A 24,142-nucleotide genomic window follows, 5' to 3' on the forward strand; every position below is an offset into this window, starting at 1 on the left:
ATAAAATTTAGAGTGGTAAAACAGATCATCATCTTCATTTGTAATCAAAGACAAATAAAAAATGTAAGTGATCGTTATGCAGAGAAATGCAGTTTAAATTGTGGAAATGTCTGTTCTAATGTTTAGAGTTTTGTGTGTAGACATGAGCCATAATCAACCTTTTGTTCGTTGGACTGAGAAGATAAGGACTGTGTCACTAACCAGTCAATATACTTTTGAACAACAAAAACAATGTTAAATGTTGTAAACGTCAAACACTGAATGATGGTTCATTGTCATTGTGCTGACAGTTAAATGTGCTCAATACTAATCAGAAAATAATCAGTTAACCTTAATTATGTTTAAGTTTACAATTTTAATATTGTGAAAAAAAAAATGACTTTAAAGACAGGTTTAATCCAGGCTGCGCTGAAAACCTATGTAGAAAATGCCTTGAAAGAGATGAGTGTGCGTATGTGTGTGTGTGTGTGTGTGTGTGAGAGAGAGAGAGAGAGAGAGAGAGAGAGAAACAAAATGAGAGTGCACACAGGACACTCTGATCTCTGAATGTCTCACAGTTAAAGTGCATGACTTAGTAAAAAGGGGGATCGTATTGAGTAAATTGTGACGGTTTGCAAGAGAAAAAGTATTCGGATTAAAAGGGTTCATGCTAAAGTGAATGTGAAGAATGAAAAGTGAAGCTTATTCAGATATGATTGAATGTTCAAATGTAACAGAACTGTCTTTGATAAAAGAGAGAAATAGAGAGAGAATGATAACGTGTGGCCGAGGATCAGTTGACCTGGTTGATTGAGTAGATATTAGAGAGAGAGAGAGAGATGGGGCGAGTGGGCACTTGACAAAGTCTAAACTGGGATGTATGGAGGTGTTGTCGGTCTGTTCCCAGCGGTCCTGTAAGATTAACAATTTAGATCATTGGATCTCAGAATTCCAGCAGAGATGCATAGAGGGAGAGAGGACTGCCCATATTCTGGACTTGCTGCGATGTCAATAGGCCAGTCATCCATAAAAACAAAGCAAATCCAGGCATATTTTGAATATTCTTCCTGAGCTAATGACTAGTACAGCTGTAGTTTGTGGCTACATGCATTCAGTGGTGTGATAAAGCATTTTAGACCATCAAACACATTTAAATATTAGACAAAGATAACACATATAAACAAACAAGGGAGTTTCCAAATGAAGGTGTTTACTATTAAGAAGAAAAACCCTACATGGCCCTGTGTGAAAAAGTGTTCACCCCGTAAAACCTAATAACTGGTTGAGCCACGCTTAGCAACAACAACAACTGCAGCGTTTGAGGGCAATGAGTCTTTTACAGTGCGGTGGAAGGGAAGGGGGCGGGCACTTCAAACCACTGTATTCACGCTCCACTCATACTCACGTCTGATCTCAACACACAAACGTCAGAATATTCAAAATATTTTTATTATTTTGGTTGAGAGGGGGGAGGGACTAAAATTCACGATGCAAAAAAAAAGTGATCATTATTATCATGATATTAAAATACAAATACACATAATTCTTTTATATACATAACAGACACTTTTAATAGTCTGAAACACAAATGTCATTATTGTCCATGTTAAATTGTGGTGTGAGGAAATGAATGAAATAATAACTTATAAATGTCTTTTATAAGGGAAGTCATGCTTCAAAGAGAACCTCACAAGGTCCTGTGTTTATACACAGAGACCAAAAGCCTGTCCACTTTACTGCTTTACACTAGAATAGACACATTTACTCCAGGTGTTGTCCATCTGCATTTCTGATCTGTTCATCTTCATGTCCCTCAAAGGTTTGAAATAGAGGTAGCCTCCTTCTTGGTCACCCTGGGGATGAGAAACAGTACAACAGCTGAGTCACTTTCACATTTATTAAAAAAAAACTAACAAACATGGATGGAACGTAAAACTGTGCTTCTTCTTTAAAAAGAAAATGCACTTACATTTGCTTTGAAAAAGGGGGAGTTTTTTGCTGGATAATCTGGAAAACAGAAAACTGTGTCAATATAATGTCAAATTCACCGGAGGATAAAAAACAAACATAAGGAATACTAAACCACTTGCCTGTGTATGTGCTCCTGTTTTTCTTTCTTGTCATGCACATTAAGGAAGCCAGTAAAACACTCAGGACGCTGGTGAAAGCTGAAACCCCCCTCCAGAAATACAACAAGAGAAGAGTGTCCCCTTCATCTACTGAGATAGTAACCCAACAAATAAAGTTAACACAGATGTTGTCTTGTCAGCAAAACTGGCTTGGTTGGTAAAATGCTAAATGGCCTGTATTTGTATAGCGCTTTACTAGTCCCTAAGGACCCCAAAGCACTTTACACAACCAGTCATCCACACATTCACACACTGGTGATGGCAAGCTACATTGTAGCCACAACCACCCTGGGGCGCACTGACAGAGGCGAGGCTGCCGGACACTGGCACCACCAGGCCCTCTAACCACCACCAGTAGGCAACGGGTGAAGTGTCTTGCCCAAGGATGCAAAGACCGAGACTGTCCAAGCCGGGGCTTGAACCGGCAACCTTCCGATTACAAGGCAAACTCCCAACTCTTGAGCCACGATTGCCCACTAAACAGACTGATTCTTATAGAGCACTTTTGTACTCTCCAGGAGCACTCTATACAACATGCCTCATACAGACAAGCACGTTTTTTCTGTTTAAGTGTTTTCGAATTTCTGTAACACACTCACACATTGACGCATCAGAGAGCAGTTTGGGGTTAGTGTGTTACATGCAGACTGAAGCAGCCGGGGATTGAACCACTCATACACCCACCTCATACAACACAAACTGTGCCATAGACAAACAGATGTCGACCATGTCTGGTAATACTGATGACACTATTTTTTTTATTATGGGTCAATGTCTGCTGCAAGTAGCGGACAGAGATTAACAATACTGCATGGACATTTTTAAATGTATTTATTGTTAAACAATTCTACCTAATAACATGCGACCATTTAAATTTACCATTTTAAAGCGTGCTGGATAATAAGCGTATTTGTCTGTACTGTTAGAAAGGCTGTCTCCCTCCTTATGTCAGCATTATAACAGCGTTGTCTAGCCTTATTTGTGTCTTAATCAGTTAAGTTATAAAGCAAAAGGTCATTAAGCTAGGCACCTAATACGTATTTACTTGTAAATGTCTGAACAATATGTTTAAAGGTTTTCCCATGATTATTTTTATGTTGGCTGGAAAGAAAATATTTTTATTTTCCGCTGTAAGTGCAGCTTAGTGCAAGTTACTACAACTTCTGCATGAATGTCCATTTCATGCTTTGGAGAGGCAAAGTGGGAAATGCTTTACAAAGCAAAAGGTCATTAAGATAAGCAGTTAATATGTATTTACATGGTGGACTGGCCTGCCTTTACACACTTTGACATGATAGTGAGTTGTTGTTGTTCAGATAATAAAACCTTTCCCAAAATTACTTACCCTCAACATTCAGCTTGGTCCCATTACCAAACAGTAAGCGTCCACATAAAGCAACAGCGCAGTAGTAGGACCCAACATGAGAGACATTCAAGTTCTTCATTGGCAGGCTGTACACACAGGTGTGTGCTTGTGCCTCTGATTTCTTCTTACACTCATCATTCCTGCCTCCATGGGTGTATATGAGCCCTGGATGAGATTCTTCGGAGTCTTTGAACCAGTAAACCTTGTGGTCTTCATCACAGGTCCCAGTGCGGACTGTACAGTTCAGAGTCACAGAGCCTCCTGGCTGGATGGTCTCAGATAGTGATTGTAGGACAAAAGTCTGGATGTCCAAACTGGAACCTTTTACATTGAGATATGTTTCTTTGGTAAACTCTAAAATAAAAGTAAAGCTTGTTGCGCAGTAGTAAGTAGCTGAATCTGAGACACGCAGATCTGTTATTTTCAAGTGATTCTTACTGATGCCAGTAACTAACGTAAAGCGTGGATTACTTTTGAATTCATTATAAAATATGCCATTTCCCTCATATCTGTAGTAGGTAGAGATGAGCCTTGGTTTTTGTCCCAGAGTTTGTTTGTACCAGTAAAGTCTTGCAGCTTCACCTTCGTAAGAACAGTGCAGAGTTACTTCGTCACCAATATCAGCAGAAACAAAATCAGTCTCTTGATGAAGAGATGAGTGCGGTTCAGCTGGCTGAGCTGAAACAAGATACAAGACAACGCACACACATTTCTTTCATTGCATATATATTTAGTGCAGTGGACATCTGAAACCTAATTGAGAAATGACATCTCAAAACAGCAAAATTAGAACTCACCTATTATTCCTACGCACACACGTATCAGATAAACTACAAATATTAAATGTGTCATTATGGTAAAATAATTTTTCTGCTCTTCAAAGAGGAAATTTCATGTGACCGGCCAACCACAGATTATGTGTAATGTCCCGTAAAGGAAACATGCTCATCGCTGTCATGTTTAGCGCTTGAAAAATGAAAAACCACAGACATCCTTGGTTGTGCAACGTTGTGGACGTAAAATGGGTCGTGCTTTCTTTGAAGATTTGCTTCAGTTTCCATTTAGAGAAAGAAAACTACGACGCTCATCTGGTTTGCTTTGTTTCAGATGTGACACTGTGTGGCATTAACATTAAAGTGGTCCTGTCATTACTAATTTCAAACTCAACTCTATCTATCTTCTATTCTTTGACTCGCATAAAATAGTTGGTTATTTTGACCACCTGAGATTAGTTTAAAAAAGTTGTGGCGCTGCCGTGGTTTAAACTCGGCCTCCCTATTGGTCTTTCTTCCTGTGCCTAACTCATACTTTGCCTTCTGCAGCAGGCTTCTCCCTGTAATGATAAGAGCATTAAAATAACACAAACACACCAGAATTTATAGACATGTTTTCCTCTAGGTTATCCTCACACCTTAAAGTTTCTGTGCCTTGCTGCGTCAGGACACCATCACCCCATATTTGTGGTGATGGTGGGCAGGCTGTGAGACAAAGCTGTGTGAAAGGTACAGCCACGTTGCTCGGGTGATAGCATAATAGCCTGTTTTAGCTAGCTGAAATGTATTGTTTGGGGGCAAATACGATAGTGTTAAAAAATGCTTATATATGAATATTCAGTCCAATACACCTAAAACTATGTTGAGATCGTGAAATGTTGGCATAGAACTATGGCGCTACTCGAAGCCTGAAAACGTCCCACAAAAACTGAGCAAACAGGTTTTTTTTAACCTTTTTTTTAAACTGTGCTGCAATTAATTACTGCACAACTAATTTTGACTGCATCTCCACACAGGATATGCTTACGAAGATGGAATATGGGGGCGAGCAGAAGTTCCACAAAGTGATGAATGGAGGACATGCATATTGTATTGAAGAAAAGAGTAATGAACATGCTGTCATTTGCATTGTCCAGCACACCTATGTCAGACCCTTTGATAAACAATATTCCAATGAGAGCGTGTACACTGTTCCATGTTTTAGAAAATGATTGAAAATTGCGGTTCACAGTTCAAAATAAATGTTTTTCAGAAAAACATTGGCTCTTTTTAATAAATGTGTATTTCCCAAGGAATTTCTGAAAGTTCAGAAGAGTAAAATTTAAACCTTTTAGAATTAATTAGAAGAAAACTCTTATGTAGTTAAAATAAAATACTCTGTGAGACTTAATATCTTAACTCTTAACACCTAGTTAGCATTAATAAGTGTTAAATTATCAACTCCAGACAGATTTGGTATTTAACACTAAATCTGAGTTAAGATACCAACTCTCCAAAAAGAGTTAAATTCACACTCTTTGGTGTGGACCCATATAGACACTTTAATAGTGTTGAAATCAAATCTGACAGTGTTAATTTGTGTATACTGGATTTGCTGTGTACCAGGTACTTTTTTAGTACATGCTCGCCCGGGGTTTCCAAGAGTCTGACTAAAAGCCACAGACTGAGCAGCATTTATATTGTTGCCTCAACGGTTACCTTTGTGGTAGTGTTCCCATCACATATTAATTACGACGCCGGACTTGGTAATCTAGAGCAGAATGATCAAAATTTGACAGTTTCAGGCCTGAGCAGAAGAGCCGAGGAGGTGAAGCTGTCGACTGAGGCAGAACAGCGTGCATTGCAGAGGAGAAGCTGCCGGGTTAATAGTCAGGCAGATGTGGATGAGATGATAAACCCTGACTGTCGTCATTTTATAATAATCATTTAACATTTTAAAACCAGCTGTAAGGTCAGTTTTAAAATAAAGCCATTCAGATAGTTGCAAATAAAATAAAGATGGTATAAAAACAGAACATTTATTGTGAAACAAATTCCACACATTATTCAAAATCAATTTTGAACTTTTCATAATGTTCTTCTGCAAAAATAACATCTTCAGATGTGTTAGCTGTGGTGTTTGTATACCGTTTATTTATTCTATTCTAATTTTAATTTTACGATCTATAATAGAATGATCAAAATTAGTGATAAAACTAACAAAACCTCCAAATACTTAAGTACTTTTTTGTCAAATATTATTATACTCATACTTATACAAATATTATCATTATTATTATAAATAAGTATAAAACTTGTGGAAATCAACAACTTAATGTTGGTTGCTCAGATCGATACTTTAATAGAAACTGTTTGTCTTTGACATGAACTGTAATGATATTCTGTACAACTTGATACAACTCTAACTGAACACTCAAAGCACTTTACACAACTTGCCTTATTCACACATTTACACAATGTAAATGATTTCTATTTAACATTCACACACATTCATACTTCAGTGAATGCATTGGGGAGCAACTTGGCATTAGTATCTTGCCCAAGATTATTTGTTACATATATTTATGTATGTAGCAAATACTGGATATTGACATAACAAATTTCATATTAAAATGATACCGTTTTAGTATGTCAATAATTTATCAGCCAAATAGACTCTGTGAATAAAGAAAGAAAACAAGCATTTAATGTTCGGACATTCAGCAAATATGCGATGTTATAATCAACTTTTCAGTTGTAATTTATATTAGCAATAAATGAGAAAAAGAAGAGAAATACAGCAACCAATGTACTTTTAAACTAGTCATATCTGAGAGAAAATTACACATGACACTGCTACGCTTAAGCCCTATTACACAGAAGTAAACATGTAAAGTTTTATTATTTGATACTAGAATATAGACATTTATCCTCTGGATTCTCTCTTTTTCTTGTAGATCTGCTGGTCTTTTTTACCCTCAAAGCAGCATAATGAAGGGTTTCTTCAGGTTCACAATTCTGATAATGAAATAAATCCACAAATCACAATATGGCACATGTTATAAAATTTTAAAAATGACAGATATTTGTCATAATAACAAAATGATTTAGAATTGTATTATTCTACCTCTGTGTTTGTTATAGAGGAAGCTGAAAATCTTGCATTAGACCCTGAAACAAACACACAGACACACGAATCATATTTCAACCATACTGGATGGTAATTTTATATAAACAATATATGAACAGCAACATTTACCTGTACACTGCCGTCTGCTTATACCATAAATTAAGAAAGCCAGTATAAAGATCAGGATTGTGGTGAATGCCAAGGCAGCAATTAAGAAATACACAGAGAGAAGAAAAGTCTCCTGAGCTGCAGTAACAAATATGACAATAAGATATTATGTTAGCAGCTTTTCCAATTTGTAATAACATTTTAATTGTAAACAGAACTATTCATCAGTAAAAGAAATGTGTGTTAAGCTTCTACTCACACCCAAAATCCAGCTCGGTCCCGTTTCCAAAAAGCATGTATCCACACGAGGCAACAGCACAGTAGTAGATCCCAGCATGAGAAACATCCAGGTTCTTCATTGGCAGGCTGTACACACAGGTGTTTGTGTGTGTCTTTGGTTTCCTCTCACACTCATCATTCCTGCCTCCATGGCTGTAAATGAGTCCTGAATGAGACTCTTCTGAGTTTCTGAACCAGTAAACACTGTGTTCTTCATCACAGGTCCCAGTGTGTACTGTACAGTTCAGAGTCACAGAGCCTCCTGGTTGGATGGTCTTAGATGCAGACTGCTGAATTAAAGGCCGGCTGTTCGAACCTGAACCTTTAACACTCACAGTGATTCCTTCTGCAAATTCAAAACTTACCGAAAAGCTACTCGCGCAGAAATAGGTAGCTGAGTCCGAAACCTGCACATCTGTGATCGTCAAATGGTTTTGAGCTTTTTCAGTAGACAGTGTGAAGCGTGGATTGTTCTCACATTCATCATAGAAAGTGCCATTTTTATCATACGAATAGAAGCTAGAAATGAGCCTTGGCTTCTCTCCCAGTGTTTGCTTATACCAGTAAAACCTTGCTACCACTTCACCTTCATAGAAACACTGCAAAGTTACACTCTCCCCGACATTAGTGGATATAAAAACTCTGTCTTGACGAACAGACGAGAGTTGATGACTCTTCTGAGCTGAAATGATAGAAGGAAAAAAACAAAACAAAGAAAACTGATTTAAAAAAAGTAGAACTCATGTCACTGAGTGACCTTAATCTCTAAAAGATAAAAGTTACTGTGGAAAAAACACAACTCACTCATTTCCCCAAAGAACAACAGCATCAAATAGAAAACAGATGGTGGAGATATCATCATGTTCAAATCCGTGACTTGAATGGAAAGAATCTTTCTGTTCATAGTGTCTTCAGGGGCAAGACTGTATTTGATTGGCTGATTTAAAGTCACACTGTATGCAAGGAAGCAGCTTCACATTCACAGCAAAGTGTCAAAACGTGATGAGAGATTCACATGGACAACAAAGTGGCTCTTGAACTTTCCACTGAACTTCAAGTTATTGAAATTTAAGTGACCACTCAGTCTTACTCGGATTGCACTTCACGGATCTCACGGATCAAAATATTATTTTTTAATATCTAGTCTAGTACAGGAAAATGTAGCAACTTCAACTTAGTGTAAGTGTTGTTTGTACAACAAATAGCTCAGTGGTGAAGGACACTGCTGGCAGTACCAATTTCCTTCGCCACTGCCTAAACTTATAATCTTTACCCTTTTCTGTGTGCATGTTCTTACATGTTGTTATTGACATTTTTTTGTAACTAGTTCAAATCAAGAGAGGAGGTTCATTGGGGGAAAAAAATGCATATTAAACAAAAAACACCTTGGATCAAATAAGAGCATAAGGAAACTTTCAGATAAGCATGTCTGAAGTGACTTTGGATTTGCACTAGTGGCTAATAATAATGTATTTCTATCACCATCTTTACTATATAAGAAAGTGATCAATTCGCCACTCTTACATGTAACCTACATATCAAGGAAGTGTACAGTTTCTTTATTCTATTCATAAGTAAACTGAAGGTTATTTTTAAATGCATTTAAGAGATTTAGAATTTTTTTCAGTTCTTCATTTCCTTGAAAAATGCAAAATATTTCACGCTTTAACCTGCAATATTTTGTGTATCTTAAAACCAGCTTATTTTTTAACAGGGTTAAAAATAAATCCATACTGGTTCCAGCAAGATAAATCATATTTATCCACAGTTATACATGATGACCAATTTTATCAATGTTTTTTTTCCGATCTTTGATGCATTTGTCAAATATTATATTAATTGACATTACTCTAAAACAGTGAGTATAGTACTGCTAGATGTTAGGAGACGAGTCAAAGAAAGAAATTAGAACGAGGAACTGAAGAAGTGCCATTTGGGAAATGTCACTGTATGATCCTGTGGTTTTTTTCTTTGTGCTATTTACTACACTGTAAAAAAATATATATAATATAAAAATATAAAAGTATTTTACTGTGTATTTTACAGTTTTGTACTGTTTTTTTTTAGAATATCATTAAAATTACATAAAGAAACTGTGATTTTACATTTCAAATGTAAATTAACATAAAATCAAAAAACAATTTTCTTGTTTTTTAAACGTATTTGTCTGTACATATGCATATTTAGATTGTTAAAATACATTCACGAATGTATAATAATTTCACAAATATTTGTCCGTTATTTCAAAGATTGAAGTGTTAAATTCAAATGAAATGCTATGGAAAAATATATAACATGATTCTAACTGATGATTAAATGATTGTAACTTTTTTTTACATCAAATAATAATTATTATTATTGTTATTTAGGGCGATCGTGGCTCAAGAGTTGGCAGTTCATCTTGTAATCAGAAGGTTACTGGTTCGAGCCCCGGCTCGGACCCTCTCGGTCGTTGCGTCCTTGGTCAAGACACTTCACCTACCGCCTACTAGTGATGGCCAGAGGGGCCGATGGTGCAATATGGCAACCTCGCCTCTGTCAGTCTGTCCCAGGGCAAGCAATCCATTATTATTTAAACCAACTGTTAACTGTATATTTCTGTACATTTAAGTATTATTATTCATATTGCCGCATTCATTGACCTTGTTTATAGGTAATTTCATTGTTTAATCACATTAAAATGTTCCTAATTTAATGTTTAAAAGAACGTGAAAAAGGCAAAATCCCATGTAAAATTAGGGCAACAAACTGTATTGTCATTACTGAAAATAACCGTATTTTTATGAGAAAGTTATTTTCTGTTATTTTAAGGTATTATTTTGGCGCCCCAGCTGCCAGAATATTACTGTTTTTTTAGGATTTTTTTTTTACAGTGTAGTGTAGATCTGCAGAACCAGCACCCCAATGCAACATGCCTGTGTCGGCTCTCTGTTTAAAGCATCCCATCCTCTGACCCTATGAGTACTAGCCAAGGCAATGCAGAGTTCAGATCGAACTGGTGTGGGTGAGAGGACTCGCCCAGTTCTCACTGCCTAGAAGTCCAGGTGTGTCTTCCCCGTTTCATCTGATAAACCACACCCATTAGCAGGAACTCCCCTCTCAGTCGTGGTCCTTGGAATTTCTGGGCTGATTTTAGAGGCCTGGATTTGTATGGCCATGGGACTGTTATTTTTAAAGGGCTGGTGTAGGATTCATAAGATTCACATTTTTACTTTTACTTGGAGCAAGCTTGGAGGAGAGAGCACTAGAGATGTATTTTATCTCATCGTTCAATGTTAAACAAAATAATCTAACAGGAAAGCAGGACTTTGTGGATATTCAGCCCTTCAGGAATACAGTGGGATCCCAAATCTTCACATAGTTGGGAAAGGCTGCGAGAAGCTTGGGAAGCTGCAATCCACCATGTAAGCAATGAAAGTACAAATTCTTCTCAGAAATACAATCCAAAACACCAATGATGATGATGAGCAGAGCCAAAGTCCAATTTGGAAATTCACCATCTGGGCAGCGAATGATCCCACTGGCATCTCTGCTGGAATTTCCAACTGCTCATCTTACAGAAGGCGCACGGAACCGTTCAAGAATGTCTATGGGTGCTTTAATGTATGCTCTGTCAAGAGCCCACACACCTCTCCCCCTTATCTAGACAGACAATCACGTTGTTTACATGAAATCTTTCAGCGTCCAGCCAAACCCTATCATTCTCTCTCTCTCTATTTCCCCACATACATGTTTTAAAACAAAGTTTAAACTTGAAAATCGTTTCATCCCTTTTTTCATCACTACTTCAATTAGATTTGTCTTTATATCTGAGATGACAGCATAGCTACAGTCTTTCAGTTGTGGTGAGAATGTTAATGGAAGCCAACATCTGGAGTTTACTTCCCAGCCAAATGCCATTCTGTTTATAGGTACTGGCTATAGCTATTATTAATGGACTACACTTAATTGTGAACAACAACAACAATGATAATAATAGTAATAATGATGTGGGAAGTATTTGCAAATCCCAAACACAGATTTCCCACAGCTGTTTTAAATGCACAGACTAGATAACAATAAGCAAACATTTTGTTTTCTCTAACTAATGTTGAACTAGTGATGGTAAATTTGATTCTTTTTACTGAATCGAGTTTTAATGAGTCACTCACCAAAGTGAATCGGATTTTTGAGTCATTTGATTCACTGAAAATCATTCATCTTAGCAGTGGGATTTACAGAGAGTGCAAAAAATTTACATTTTCACTCAAACTTAATTTGTTTCTCTTTTCATGTAAATCCCACTGCTAAGATGAATGATTCTAAAAAGAAACAACTATTTTATAGAGCAAAAAAGAGCAAAAACATTTCTAAAATTAAGCAATTTCTTATCAAAATTGCTTAATAAACATTTATTTTGTTTATTTTTATTTTATTAGTATTTTCCTTAAATGTGTTAAATATATATTTTCTCATCTAAATGTCCACTGAGCTGTGAGCCAGGGGGCGGTAATGCGCCTTAACCTTGGTTGCCAACCAAGAAGAAGAAGAAGCTGTGAGCCAGGAGGGAGGGGGTGAGTGAGTGAGTGATTTGTTCGTTCGCTCTATGATTCAGCACAGGAGGGAGGGGGTGAGCGAGTCCTGAGTGATTTGCTTACGCTTACGATTCAACACAGGAAGGGAGGGGGTTGTCACTACCCGATCCGTACCGGAAACCTGATCGGTACCCCGCATGCGCGAAAGGTGTCTACTTCCGGTCGTAGCATTTTACGATAGTTATGGGTCAGAGTATCTGTTAAGATGTTAAGAATAATAAGTATATCTTAAAATGTTTGCAATAATGAAGCATTTCAGTACAATGTAGACAAAAACGAAAAATAAAAAGATACTTAAGGATCGGGACTCCCCGATCCTCACTGCGCATGTGCAAAGTCGGACCGTACAAATCGGGTTTACCCAATCCGTACCGTGCATGTGCAGATGTTTTCTTCTTCTTCTGTTCGTTTAATGGCAGTTTACTCCCCAGTGTACGAGGATACTGCCACCTGCTGACCGAGCGAATGAACCCTATTGTAAACTGAATTGGCGTCATTACAAACGTGTGTTAAATTTGATTTAGTGATAGTCGAGTGTGTTTATGCTTGTCTGTGTGGAGACGATTGACTGGAATAGTGATGATGATGTCCGCTATCACTGTCAATTGTCAGTAAACACTTAATCCGGCTGATGAATCTTCACGTGACACATTGCTAAGTCAATATTATTAAGTCTGTAATTAGGCGCCATTCTTCTTATTTTACGGCGCTGTTGTTCAATCGGGGGACGCTCTCTGTTGAGGAGAAAAGCATGAATTTGTTTGTATACGGAGGTGTCCATTGTTTAAATATCCCGGGCAGTCGAAAAGGAGGCAGAGCTGTTGAGAAATGCTAGGAGCTAACTGGGCGCTAACCGTATCATTCAAATATATTGAATGTCGCAATGCTGGCAAAGAGAGGAAGTGACATAAGATTTGCGCATGCGGGGTACCGATCGGGTTTCCGGTACGGATCGGGTAGTGACAACGGTGAGTAGCTCAAATGTGCTGTTAGCATGTTAGCAGAGCGATGCTACTGTGAACCGAGGAGCTATTTTCTTGATGTGAGCTTCTACTCAGGGTTTTTTCTTCCAGTTCAGAGCAGAAATGCTTTTGTTAAGAAACTGGCTGTTGTTCCCCCCCCCACAATTTTAATTATAAGCTAGATATATTTCTACTAAGCGAATTCGTTTGCTAACCGAAACAGGGATGAGTCAGTGAGTCAGTTGGGCTTGTGAATCATGATTCACGAGTCAGTAAAGTGATTCTCGAGTATTGAACGATTCGTTCACGAATCGAACATCACTATGTTGAACTGATATTGGTTATTATAGATGGTAGTTAAAAAGGTTTTGTTTAATAAATCACAGCATGTCTTGAATGTTCTCTCCAACTTTAGGTAAAATATAATTAAACCATTATGGTTGTTATGTTTTTATATCTTATGAAAAAACAGAACATGAAATTGTTTGAACATAAATTTTTTTCTCTAAAAATGGGCATAAATTAAAAGTACCAAAGAAAATCAGTCTTTCACCTTTCACCTTTCATCTCAGGCAGTGCTGTCATACAGCTCCTCTCCTGTCAATCTTTTACATTTCTACCATCATTTGTCCATAGTCAGATTTGTTGATGAAATCTCCGCTATATTCATAGTGATACATTCAAAATTGACTGTAATGACTGAGGTCAGCAGCTTTTTTCTTGTGGTTTGTGCATGTTCATTGTGCAAAAACCGCTTGTCATTCAAGGTAAACTGATGGGACACCAGCATGCTAGGCAAGCTGGGAATGGCTCTGTTTCCAGTGTTTTTCGATCCATGATCTGTGCTTTGTGTTGCATTAGCATTAGCAACTGAGGCATCATCATAACAGATGAGTTTCTTCTTGCCAATCACCTTGGCCAACATGTCTGATGTAAAGAAGCTGGAGGGTAAAAAAGTTGTTAGTACCTCCTTTAGTATGTTTGCAAAGGAAGCTGAGCGTGATGGAGAGCGGATGGCTGGTCTGGCTGTGTCCAGTTTAATAAAACAGACACGTTAGATTAGCATCTATGAGAATGTCTGAATGTAAAGTGTTTAACAAGCTTAATTTTTTATTTTGTCCCCTGTAGATTTTATCCATCACACACTGTTCAAACCATTTCATTCAGCTGATTTTGTTGTTATGTATATATTTTAATAAACTCAAAATCCAGGTCTGTGTTTCTGAGCTCATGAAAGCAGTCAGTGGTGGTCCGCCTGTAATCATCATGCTTAGCTTTCTGTAATAGTCACCACACACTAGCATTAATCATACATTTATTCATGTCAGACAGGGTATTTATACATTTTAATTGATCTGTACCTCAAAATCTGTTGTATACATTTATGAGTCTTGTGAAGGCCTAGAATATAAACAGCATGTAAGGCAGCTCTGAAGGCAAAAAGTTGTCTCCAACTGACAAGTGAGTGAATATCAGAAATCCACTTGTGTTCATTTTTTTTTTTGAAAGGTTTGTTTAATAATTTTTTGACGCAAAACTCTACAGTCATCACAGATGTTTGAAAACTTTACCATGATATACTTTAAAATGAGAAAGCATGATCTCTTGTTCTGTTAAATACAGATGAAACATTAGTTTTACTAATTTACACTGAAGTAAACACATTCACTCCAGGTGTCATCCCCCTGTCTTCCTGTGTTGTTGATCTTGTTCGCCCTTAAAACACTTTCGTAGCCCTGGTTAAGAAAAGATGAAAATCACAAATGTGGTTAGTGGGAAAAACAAAACAAAACACAATTTCCCATCAATCCAAGAAGACATTACCGTTTCATTTGTCATGGTGAGATCTGAAAATCTTCTGTGAGATTCTGGAAAGCCAAAGAATAGATTTGATATCAAAGTAACATGAAATTCAGTGTATATGCATCTTGTATATATGCATACATTACAGCACAAGTTACCTGTGCAGAGACAGTGTTTTATCTTCTTCAAACTCATTGAGGAAATTAGAAATACAATCAGGATTGTATTGAATGCGACTGCTCCATGTAAGACATACGCCAAGAGAAGAGAGTCCAGCTTGTCTACATATTCAAACAGCAGGAGACATTACGGAGTTTTCAACTTTGTTAAAATATTGACTTCAAAGTGGGAGTAAAAACTTTTCTTAACTGTACTTACCCTTAAAGTCCAGCTTGGTCCCGTTTCCAAAAAGCATGTATCCACACGAGGCAACAGCACAGTAGTAGATCCCAGCATGAGAAACATCCAGGTTCTTCATTGGCAGGCTGTACACACAGGTGTTTGTGTGTGTCTTTGGTTTCCTCTCACACTCATCATTCCTGCCTCCATGGCTGTAAATGAGTCCTGAATGAGACTCTGAAGAGTCTCTGAACCAGTAAACACTGTGTTCTTCATCACAGGTCCCAGTGTGTACTGTACAGTTCAGAGTCACAGAGCCTCCTGGTTGGATGGTCTTAGATGCAGACTGCTGAATTAAAGGCCGGCTGTTCAAACCTGAACCTTTAACACTCACAGTGATTCCTTCTGCAAATTCAAAACTTACCGAAAAGCTACTCGCGCAGAAATAGGTAGCTGAGTCCGAAACCTGCACATCTGTGATCGTCAAATGGTTTTGAGCTTTTTCAGTAGACAGTGTGAAGCGTGGATTGTTCTCACATTCATCATAGAAAGTGCCATTTTTATCATACGAATAGAAGCTAGAAATGAGCCTTGGCTTCTCTCCCAGTGTTTGCTTATACCAGTAAAACCTTGCTACCACTTCACCTTCATAGAAACACTGCAAAGTTACACTCTCCCCGACATTAGTGGATATAAACCCTCTGTTTTGATGAACAGACGAGAGTTGATGACTCTTCTGAGCTGAAATGATAGAAGGAAAAAAGCAACGACAGCTGATTTAGAAACACGTAGAACTCACATCACTGACAGTGACCTTGATCTCTAAAAGATAAACGCTACTGAGGAAAAAACACAACTCACCCATTTCCCCAAAGAACAACAGCATCAAATAGAAAACAGATGGTGGAGATATCATCATGTTCAAATCCGTGACTTGAATGGAAAGAATCTTTCTGTTCATAGTGTCTTCAGGGGCAAGACTGTATTTGATTGGCTGATTTAAAGTCACACTGTATGCAAAGAAAGAGCTTCACATTCACAGCATAGTGTCAAAATGTGATGAGAGATTCACATTGAGAACAAAGTGTGTGACCTGAGCGGCGCATAGTGCATGAAGGTTGCTAATGCTCTACATAATCAAGAAGAGTTTCAATCCTCGTCTAGCATTAATGCTGACAGAACAAATGCGTACTGGGAGTTTTGTGGCATGTATTTCCATGGATGAGCAGCTCCTGAAGCAATGTTTAGTTGGCCCCATATTTGAATCCATATAGTGCATATAAAGCAATATCAATTCCTAAATCTGAATGTTAATGTGGTAAAAGTAATGAGAAAGATTGTAGAAGATTACAGTTCTAAAACACAATGTCAAAAATTTATTACATTCATGCTCTCAAACATTGTGTTTAGCAGCTTTATGAAAACAGTGTTAAATGGAAATATTTTTTTGTTAACTGTATTTTTACATTTCTTTTAATAATTCCACTTTTGAAATGTAAAGAAAAACATCAAACAAGCAAAAAGAGAGCAGAACAAAACTGCTCACCAGGCTTAATAGAATAAAATGCACATGTTCAATAGCTGATCACATACGACATACACCAACGCCAGTATAATCAGTGCCCAATGTAACCATGTAAAAAAAAAAAAATCCTAAATTTGGGAAGGTTCTATTTTCATCTATGTAAAAATACAGGTCATGTATAACAGTAATACCTTCAACTCGTCCATGAACTTTTCGTAGTGAAAAATTATCATCCTTTTTAAATATATTTTCCAATGCAAATGGATTTAAGTCATGACTATGAAACACTGCCCGATGCAGATTCTCTGCACACATAACAGTAATTTATATTAGATTTTCTTAGTGTACAGACTGCGATCAGTCGATCTGGGCTCCTGCTGCTCTGACATTTACTGCTCTTTGTGAATACACATAACTGAATTTGTATCCTCTACACTGACACTTTTTATGCTGTATTTTTCTAGATAGTATAAAGTTGGTATAAGGGTGGAATTAAGTGAATGAATCTAAGCATCATCAGTTAAAAGTCATATTAACCTTCGCTACACTTGATGTGATCTAACTCTGACCTCCAGTCCAGCTTCAAAACTCTTACCTATGTTAAAAGCAAAAACTGTTTTGTATTTGGTAGAGACTGATACAGAGCTGGACTGCTCATCTTATGAACAGACAAACAAACAACAAAATGTTTTAAAGACATCTAAAGTATTGATATAGATAAGAAACACGTCCACTTCTATTGCTTTATGCTTGAGTAGACACATTCAGCCTTGCTGTTGTTTCTCAGTCTTCTTGGTCTGTCAGCCTTGTGGTGCCTCAAAGCGGCATAATGGATGTTTTCTTCATTTTGAGCAACCTGATTATAAAATATCAAATGCAAAATTATTTAAAATTGCTCAGAATAAATAAAAATGAAAACAAACTGAGTCCAAAATGTTCCAGTTATGTTAATATTTTAATGTTAACCTCCCAAAAAAATTACCTGTGCGACTGCTAAAGAAACAGGAATTCTTGAACGAGACTCTGAAGAAAAACAAATAAAATGTTCTTACTGTAAAGCTGTGTCAGTACTGAGTAGTTAATGTCAATAACAATAAAAGTTGCAGTACCTGTGTTTTTGAAGTTGCTTCTCTTGTGGGTCACATACAATAATAAAGCCAATAAAACACTCAGAAGTGTGGTGAATGCCAACGCTCCACTCAAGAAATACACAAAGACACAACAGTTCCTCTCATCTGTGGACAGACACCAGGAAAAATTATAGATCCTGTAGCTTGCTGCTATGTAAGATTGTAATATATAAACAAAACAGTTACTCACACTCCAGCTTGGTCCCGTTTCCAAACAGTATGTGTCCACATGAGGCGACAGCACAGTAGTAGGTCCCAGCATGAGACATATTCAGGCTCTTCATTGGCAGGTTGTAGACACAGGTGTGTGTCTGTGTGTTGGGTTTCCTCTCACACTCATCATTCCTGCCTCCATGGGTGTAAATGATTCTTGGGAAAGAATCTTCAGAGTCTCTGAACCAGTAAACACTGTGTTCTTCATCACAGGTCCCAGTGTGTACTGTACAGTTCAGAGTCACAGAGCCTCCTGGTTGGATGGTCTCAGATGCTGACTGCTGCACTAAAGTTGGGATGTTCGACCCTGAACCTTTTACATCAATGACAGTACCCTCTGCAAATGCAAACATGTACCCATAGCTGCTTGCACAATAGTAAGTAGCGGAGTCTGAAATGTCCAGATTTGTTATCTTTAAGTCAATGTTGCCTTTTTCAGTATTCACTGTGAACCGTGGATCACTCTTGAATTCATCATTAAAAATGGCTTGATTGTCCACTGTGATAGTGCAAATGAGCTTTGACTCCTTTCCCAAATGTAACTTATACCAGTAAAACCTTGCCACATCGTTACCTTCATAGAAACAGCGCAGAGTCACATCGTCCCCAGTATTAGCTGATACAAAATGTCTTTCTTGATGAAGAGACAAGGAGAATTTGAGGTCATTTGTGTGAGCTGAAATAAAATGAAAGAACGTAAATGAACACTTGAGACACATGAAAGGATGGTAAAAGTTTTATACTGCAGTTTTAAAAAACTCACCCATTTCCCCCAAGAACAAACATGTCAGATAGAAGACAAACTGTGCTGATGCCATCGTGTTCACACTCTGGTGCTGAATGAAAAGATTCTTCAGCCTCACTTTGCTGTTCAAAGAAGACTGTGTTTGATTGGCCAACCACAAACAACACAGAATGTTCTATTTAGGGAGTTTGATCACGTGTCAACTGACGTCTATATGTTAAGCTCAGTGTCTGGACTGTTAGTAAACAACATAAATGATCGCAAAAGACTAGTTTGGTAAAGGAAGACCAATCTAGTCTTCCCTGGCAATCTAAAACCCATGTTCTAGTTGACCTTTGTTTCCATTATACCACCCTATTCCATGTTTTTTGCAGCATACTTTAGGAAAGTGTCATTTCCTGTTTGAAATATGGTGTTCAATACCGGCTGGTTTTCATAGTATGAACTTTTACCATATGACAAACAGCAGTTCCATGGTTTTTCGTTCAAAGACAATTTTTGTAGTTTACCTCTATAGTCCAACACAGTCGATTTTTAATGAAACAATTAAGATGTCATTGAAGTTCAGGATTACAACTTCAGCGTTTAAATGAAGAGTTTTTAAGGGTTTGTCGCATTAGCTGTAAAGGAATTAAATATATTTTTATAATATACAAATTCCCTATTTTCAGAGGGTCAAAAATAATGGATTAATTGACTAACAAGCAGTTTCATGTCTGTCCCCTTGTTATATAATTCTAAATTAAGCAGCAAATTAAGCAAGCAAATGTTTGTATATGGCAAGCATCAAAGTAAACACTGAACATGGTAGCTCTCCCAGAGCTAAAGCAGAGATACAGTTACAACCAAAGCACACTTAAGCTGCCAATATACCCTCACGTCACTCACTGCTGCACTGTCATTACACACATGCAGCCATTTATCCCCACCATCAAGGTGCAAGAAGCCACTTGCAGTTCATTAAATTTTTTATTTATACAGCACCAAATCACAGCAACAGTCGACTCAAGGTGCTTTATATTGTAAGGTAAATCACACAATAATACATACACAGAAAATCCCAACAATTATATGACTCTCTCTGAGCAAGCACTTTGGCAGCACTGGGAAGGAAAAACTCCTTTTTAACGAAAAGAAACCTAATCTTACAAGTAGAGATAGTGTATGTGTATGTTTCCTGAATCCAAACTGGAAGCTGATTCCATGAAAGAGTGGCCTGAAAACTGAAGGCTCTGCCTCCTATTCTACCTTAAAATACTCTACACTGTTAAAAAAAAAAAATCCTAGAAAAACAGTAATATTCCGGCAGCTGGGGCGCCAAAATAATACCAGAAAATAACAGAAAATAACTTTCTCATAAAAATACGGTTATTTTCAGTAATGACAATACAGTTTGTTGCCCTAATTTTACATGGGATTTTGCCTTTTTCAAGTGCTTTTAAACATTAAATTAGGTACATTTTAACGTGATCAAACAATGAAATTACCTATAAACAAGGTCAATGAATGTGGCAATATGAATAATAATACTTAAATGTACAGAAATATACAGTTAACAGTTGGTTTAAATAATAATGGATTACATGCCCTGGGACAGACTGACAGAGGCGAGGCTGCCATATCGCACCATCAGCCCCTCTGGCCATCACCAGTAGGTGAAGTGTCTTGACCAAGGACACAACGACCGAGAGTGTCTCAGCCGGGGCTCGAACCGGCAACTTTCTGATTACAAGGCGAACTGCTAACTCTTGAGCCACAATCGCCTAAATAGCAATAATAGTAATAAATATTTGATGTCAACAAAGTGTATAGGAATCATGTTATATATTTTTCCATAGCATAACATTTGAATTTAACAGTTCAATCCTTCACATAACGGACAAATATTTGTGCAATCATGATACATTTGTGAATGTATTTTAACAATCTAAATATGCACATGTACAGACAGATACATTTAAAAAACAAGGAAATTATGTTTTATTACATTACAGTGATTTTACGTTAATTTACATTTGAAATGTGAAATCACAGTCTATATATGTAAATTTAATGATAATCTAGAAGAACAGAACAAAACTGTAAAATACACAGTAAAATACTTTTATATTAGGACTTTTTCTCACAGTGTAGGAACAACAAGTAAGCCTGCAGTGCGAGTGTGAAGTTCTCTAATAGTGTATTATGGTACTATGAGGTCATTAAGATAAGATGGGGCCTGATTATTTAAGACCTTGTATGTGAGGAGCAGGATTTTTAATTCAATTGTGGATTTAACAGGAAGCCAATGAAGGGAAGCAAATATAAGAGAAATATGCTCTCATGATAGCTTTTATATTTTGCAACATTTTTTGTTGCATTTTTTTATGTTGCCTGAAATGCAATGGGGTTTTTTGAGCACCTATGAAAGTAAAAACCTTACGTCCTGTAAAACCACAATACTTGCCACACCTGAAAGAAAAAGAACAATGTATAGGGGGTCAGCAGATCTCAGAGTGATGAACAAATCTGCATATTGCCAAAATTGCCATATCTGCAAATGAGCTACAGTATATCAACAGAACTACAGAACAGAACAGAACTTTTCAGAGACATAACAGTCACAAAGCCTGAACAACATTTACAACACAATATCAACAAAGAAAGATGTTAAAAACAGAATTTAAGGTAAAAAAATAAATAAATAAATAAAATAAAGGAATATCAGCAGAAGGCCTGATTGACCAGGAAAGTTTTTAACTTTTTTTAAAAGACTCCACATCTAAACTGAGCTGGAGTGGTAAACTAAAAAGTGACATGGTTCACATTGTATGTTTCATGCATTTCATGCCTTTTTGTAATATTATGTTCTAGTTTGTATAATTTGGCTTTTGTTAGTTCTGTCGGAGTTCTCTGTTTTCTTATTTAGTTCTTGTCTGTCTAGGTTCCTCCCATGTCTTTGTCTTCCCTAGTATGTTGGTTATGGTGTCTTCAGTATGCGAGTCTGTCAAGTCCCCTGTGTTTTTGATCAAGTCCAATTTTTTTGTCTGCTTGTTCACACCACAAATAAAATGCGACAGCAAACGTGCTCTAGTGTGAACCCTCAAAGCGGCCCGCATGCGCAAAAGAAGACATCACACACAACGCTCTCTGTTTAGACCCAGAGCAAACAGTATTGTTTGACTGATGTCTCTTAATATAAAGACTTGTTTCGGACTTTATGTTTCCCAATTTTTCTTTAAGTTATAAAGTTATTTTGTTATTTACATATGGCCTAATAATTATCCTTATTACTGTTTTAGAGAGGAGCGGTGCTTCAAAGGATAGTTGCAGATTTCTGTCAGAATCTGCAGATTTATACAGTACAAATGTTCACGATCGGATTTGAAAATATCGGATTTTTGCTGTTCACACTGTCATACCATGATCGGGTATGGGTTGCATAGGGTCAGAAAAGTCAGATTTGGTGTGCTTTCACCTGCAGTGTGAACGTAGCCTAAGTCTCCCTCCCTTTGTGTCTCTCTCGTCTCCCCGCTCCCTTTCTCTCCCTCTGTGTCTCGTCTCCTCCTCTAGTTTACATGTGGGAAACATGTAAACCAGTGTCCTATTGTGTGTTCTCCCTAACCATCGTGCCCTCTGTATTTATTGCTTAGTTATGTCTGTGTCTCATGTCCACTTTCTATTTCCCTATCATCATGTCAAGTCCATGCGTCTTCGTCTGTGCGTTTCCTGTTGCACTTTCACAGACTTGTTTTATGTTCAATGTGTTCAGTTTGCTTCCTCCTGTCTTGTCATTATGTTTATTCGTCCTAGCTGTGTTTTCCGTGTGTTTCCTGTTCCCTTGTCACCCACATGTGTATTTATTAGGGGTGGGTTAGTGTATCGAATTAATTAGATACATTAAAAAATGTATCAAATTAATTAGATACTTTGTAATTAATTAATCTTGATTAACCACACAAAAAATTTGCCCCAAAGCACAAATGTTTTTTTTTTTTTAATTTAAAAGGGTTTTGGTCGGCGACAGAATCAAATAATTTACATGGACATGAATATTGTAAAATCCAGCTCTTTTAATATCTGAAAAAAAAGCATTTAAACTGCATTTTGATTCGAAACAGAGAAACAGTGAGAGAGAGAGAGTATGAGTGAGAGTATACAAAAGGATAACAAACGTAAACAGAAGTTTTCCCAACCCTACTAATGAATGCTATTGTCATGGTCCTGAGTCTGTCGACTCAGTGTTTTGTGTTTCTTTATGCTATTGTTTATTCTGATTAGGTATTCCATTATGATTCGCCATTTGTTAGGTTTCTGCTCTGTGCCTGCCCTGGTCCTAACTTCCGTGTTTCCCCTGTCTGTCCATGTTGTCATTATGTCTGCTTATGAGTCTGCGTCTGTTAAGTTCTGTGTCTCATCTAGGTCTCTTTGTCTGTCGTGTGCTTCCTGTTTTATTTTGTAGGCCTGTGTCTTATGTCAGTGCGTTCAGCTTTGTGCTCTCCCTGTCTTGTCATCTGTGTCAGCCGTGTCTCCCAGCTGCTTCCTCTTCGCTCCGTTCACCTCTTGTATTTAGTGTCTGCATCTCCCCCTACTCATTGTCGCGTCGTACCCTCACCTTAACTGTGTGTTCCGTCTGCTCGCCTGCCTGTTTAGTTCATTTCTGTATTCCCAATTATAATTTATTTCTACTCAGATTTTACATTTTTTGTCAGAATTTAGATCAATTGTACTAATATAGTATGTCTAAATGAAAAAAATGGTAAATGGCCTGTATTTATATAGCGCTTTACTCATCCCTAAGGACCCCAAAGAGCTTTACACATTCAGTCATCCACTCATTCATTCACTGGTGATGGTAAGCTACATTGTAGCCGCCCTGGGGCGCACTGACAGAGGAGAGGCTGCCAGACACTGGCACCACCGGGCCCCCTGAACACCACCGGTAGGCAACGGGTGAAGTGTCTTGCCCAAGGACACAATGACGAGACGTTCCGAGCTGGGGCTCAAACCGGCAACCTTCCGATTACAAGACGAACCGCCAACTCTTGAGCCACGATCGTCCATAAAAGAAATTCTATTTTAGATATTTGAGGTTGTGCCAGCTGTTTATCTTGCCAAACAAGGCAAGA

At 37.5% G+C, this 24,142-nt stretch overlaps 4 protein-coding genes across 5 annotated transcripts; all 4 read right to left on the reverse strand.

Annotated features, from left to right (window-relative positions):
• Positions 1–775: 775 nt before the first annotated feature.
• On the reverse strand, positions 776–5,106 carry LOC120739148. Its single transcript, XM_040040842.1, has 4 exons — positions 4,272–5,106; positions 3,454–4,152; positions 1,949–2,198; positions 776–1,832 (listed from the first exon to the last, which is right to left on the reverse strand). The coding sequence occupies exons 1-4, from the start codon at positions 4,324–4,326 to the stop codon at positions 1,793–1,795; spliced, it is 1,044 nt and encodes a 347-aa protein (XP_039896776.1). The 5' UTR covers positions 4,327–5,106; the 3' UTR covers positions 776–1,792.
• A 111-nt stretch (positions 5,107–5,217) lies between these two features.
• On the reverse strand, positions 5,218–8,898 carry LOC120739146 (immunoglobulin kappa light chain-like). Of its 2 annotated transcripts, XM_040040838.1 has the most exons (5): positions 8,548–8,897; positions 7,724–8,425; positions 7,486–7,602; positions 7,354–7,397; positions 5,218–7,244 (listed from the first exon to the last, which is right to left on the reverse strand). In XM_040040838.1, exons 1-5 carry the CDS (start codon positions 8,645–8,647, stop codon positions 7,128–7,130), a joined length of 1,080 nt encoding a protein of 359 aa, XP_039896772.1. In that variant the 5' UTR covers positions 8,648–8,897; the 3' UTR covers positions 5,218–7,127. The 2 variants fall into 2 exon arrangements, with proteins under 2 accessions (XP_039896772.1, XP_039896773.1); XM_040040839.1 differs by lacking the exon at positions 7,486–7,602 and having other exon boundaries at positions 8,548–8,898.
• Positions 8,899–14,577: 5,679 nt separating this feature from the next.
• LOC120739147 (immunoglobulin kappa light chain-like) lies at positions 14,578–16,540 on the reverse strand. The gene is made up of 5 exons (XM_040040841.1): positions 16,283–16,540; positions 15,461–16,162; positions 15,241–15,363; positions 15,104–15,147; positions 14,578–15,015 (listed from the first exon to the last, which is right to left on the reverse strand). The coding sequence occupies exons 1-5, from the start codon at positions 16,380–16,382 to the stop codon at positions 14,920–14,922; spliced, it is 1,065 nt and encodes a 354-aa protein (XP_039896775.1). The 5' UTR covers positions 16,383–16,540; the 3' UTR covers positions 14,578–14,919.
• A 7-nt stretch (positions 16,541–16,547) lies between these two features.
• LOC120739095 lies at positions 16,548–19,138 on the reverse strand. Its single transcript, XM_040040759.1, has 4 exons — positions 18,267–19,138; positions 18,056–18,181; positions 17,929–17,969; positions 16,548–17,802 (listed from the first exon to the last, which is right to left on the reverse strand). The coding sequence occupies exons 1-4, from the start codon at positions 19,006–19,008 to the stop codon at positions 17,683–17,685; spliced, it is 1,029 nt and encodes a 342-aa protein (XP_039896693.1). The 5' UTR covers positions 19,009–19,138; the 3' UTR covers positions 16,548–17,682.
• Positions 19,139–24,142: the final 5,004 nt, after the last annotated feature.

This window comes from Simochromis diagramma, unplaced genomic scaffold, assembly GCF_900408965.1.
Source record: "Simochromis diagramma unplaced genomic scaffold, fSimDia1.1 OVJJ01000317.1, whole genome shotgun sequence".
NCBI classification, from domain to species: Eukaryota; Metazoa; Chordata; class Actinopteri; order Cichliformes; family Cichlidae; genus Simochromis; species Simochromis diagramma.

Excerpts from the sequence above, each read along its gene's own strand:
- LOC120739148 (XM_040040842.1), bottom strand. The coding sequence starts at position 4,326 with ATGACACATTTAATATTTGTAGTTTATCTGATACGTGTGTGCGTAGGA. Across the intron at positions 2,199-3,453 it reads GACCAAGCTGAATGTTGAGG|TAGATGAAGGGGACACTCTT; the intron begins GTAAGTAATTTT and ends TTACTATCTCAG. Across the intron at positions 1,833-1,948 it reads CCCCCTTTTTCAAAGCAAAT|GGTGACCAAGAAGGAGGCTA; the intron begins GTAAGTGCATTT and ends TCTCATCCCCAG.
- LOC120739095 (XM_040040759.1), bottom strand. The coding sequence starts at position 19,008 with ATGTGTCTCAAGTGTTCATTTACGTTCTTTCATTTTATTTCAGCTCAC. Across the intron at positions 18,182-18,266 it reads AAACGGGACCAAGCTGGAGT|ATGAGAGGAACTGTTGTGTC; the intron begins GTGAGTAACTGT and ends GTCTGTCCACAG. Across the intron at positions 17,970-18,055 it reads AAGCAACTTCAAAAACACAG|AGTCTCGTTCAAGAATTCCT; the intron begins GTACTGCAACTT and ends GTTTTTCTTCAG.
- LOC120739146 (XM_040040838.1), bottom strand. The coding sequence starts at position 8,647 with ATGAACAGAAAGATTCTTTCCATTCAAGTCACGGATTTGAACATGATG. Across the intron at positions 7,603-7,723 it reads GACCGAGCTGGATTTTGGGT|CTCAGGAGACTTTTCTTCTC; the intron begins GTGAGTAGAAGC and ends TTGTTACTGCAG. Across the intron at positions 7,398-7,485 it reads AAGCAGACGGCAGTGTACAG|GGTCTAATGCAAGATTTTCA; the intron begins GTAAATGTTGCT and ends TGTTTGTTTCAG.
- LOC120739147 (XM_040040841.1), bottom strand. The coding sequence starts at position 16,382 with ATGAACAGAAAGATTCTTTCCATTCAAGTCACGGATTTGAACATGATG. Across the intron at positions 15,364-15,460 it reads GACCAAGCTGGACTTTAAGG|ACAAGCTGGACTCTCTTCTC; the intron begins GTAAGTACAGTT and ends TTGAATATGTAG. Across the intron at positions 15,148-15,240 it reads AAAACACTGTCTCTGCACAG|AATCTCACAGAAGATTTTCA; the intron begins GTAACTTGTGCT and ends TTGGCTTTCCAG.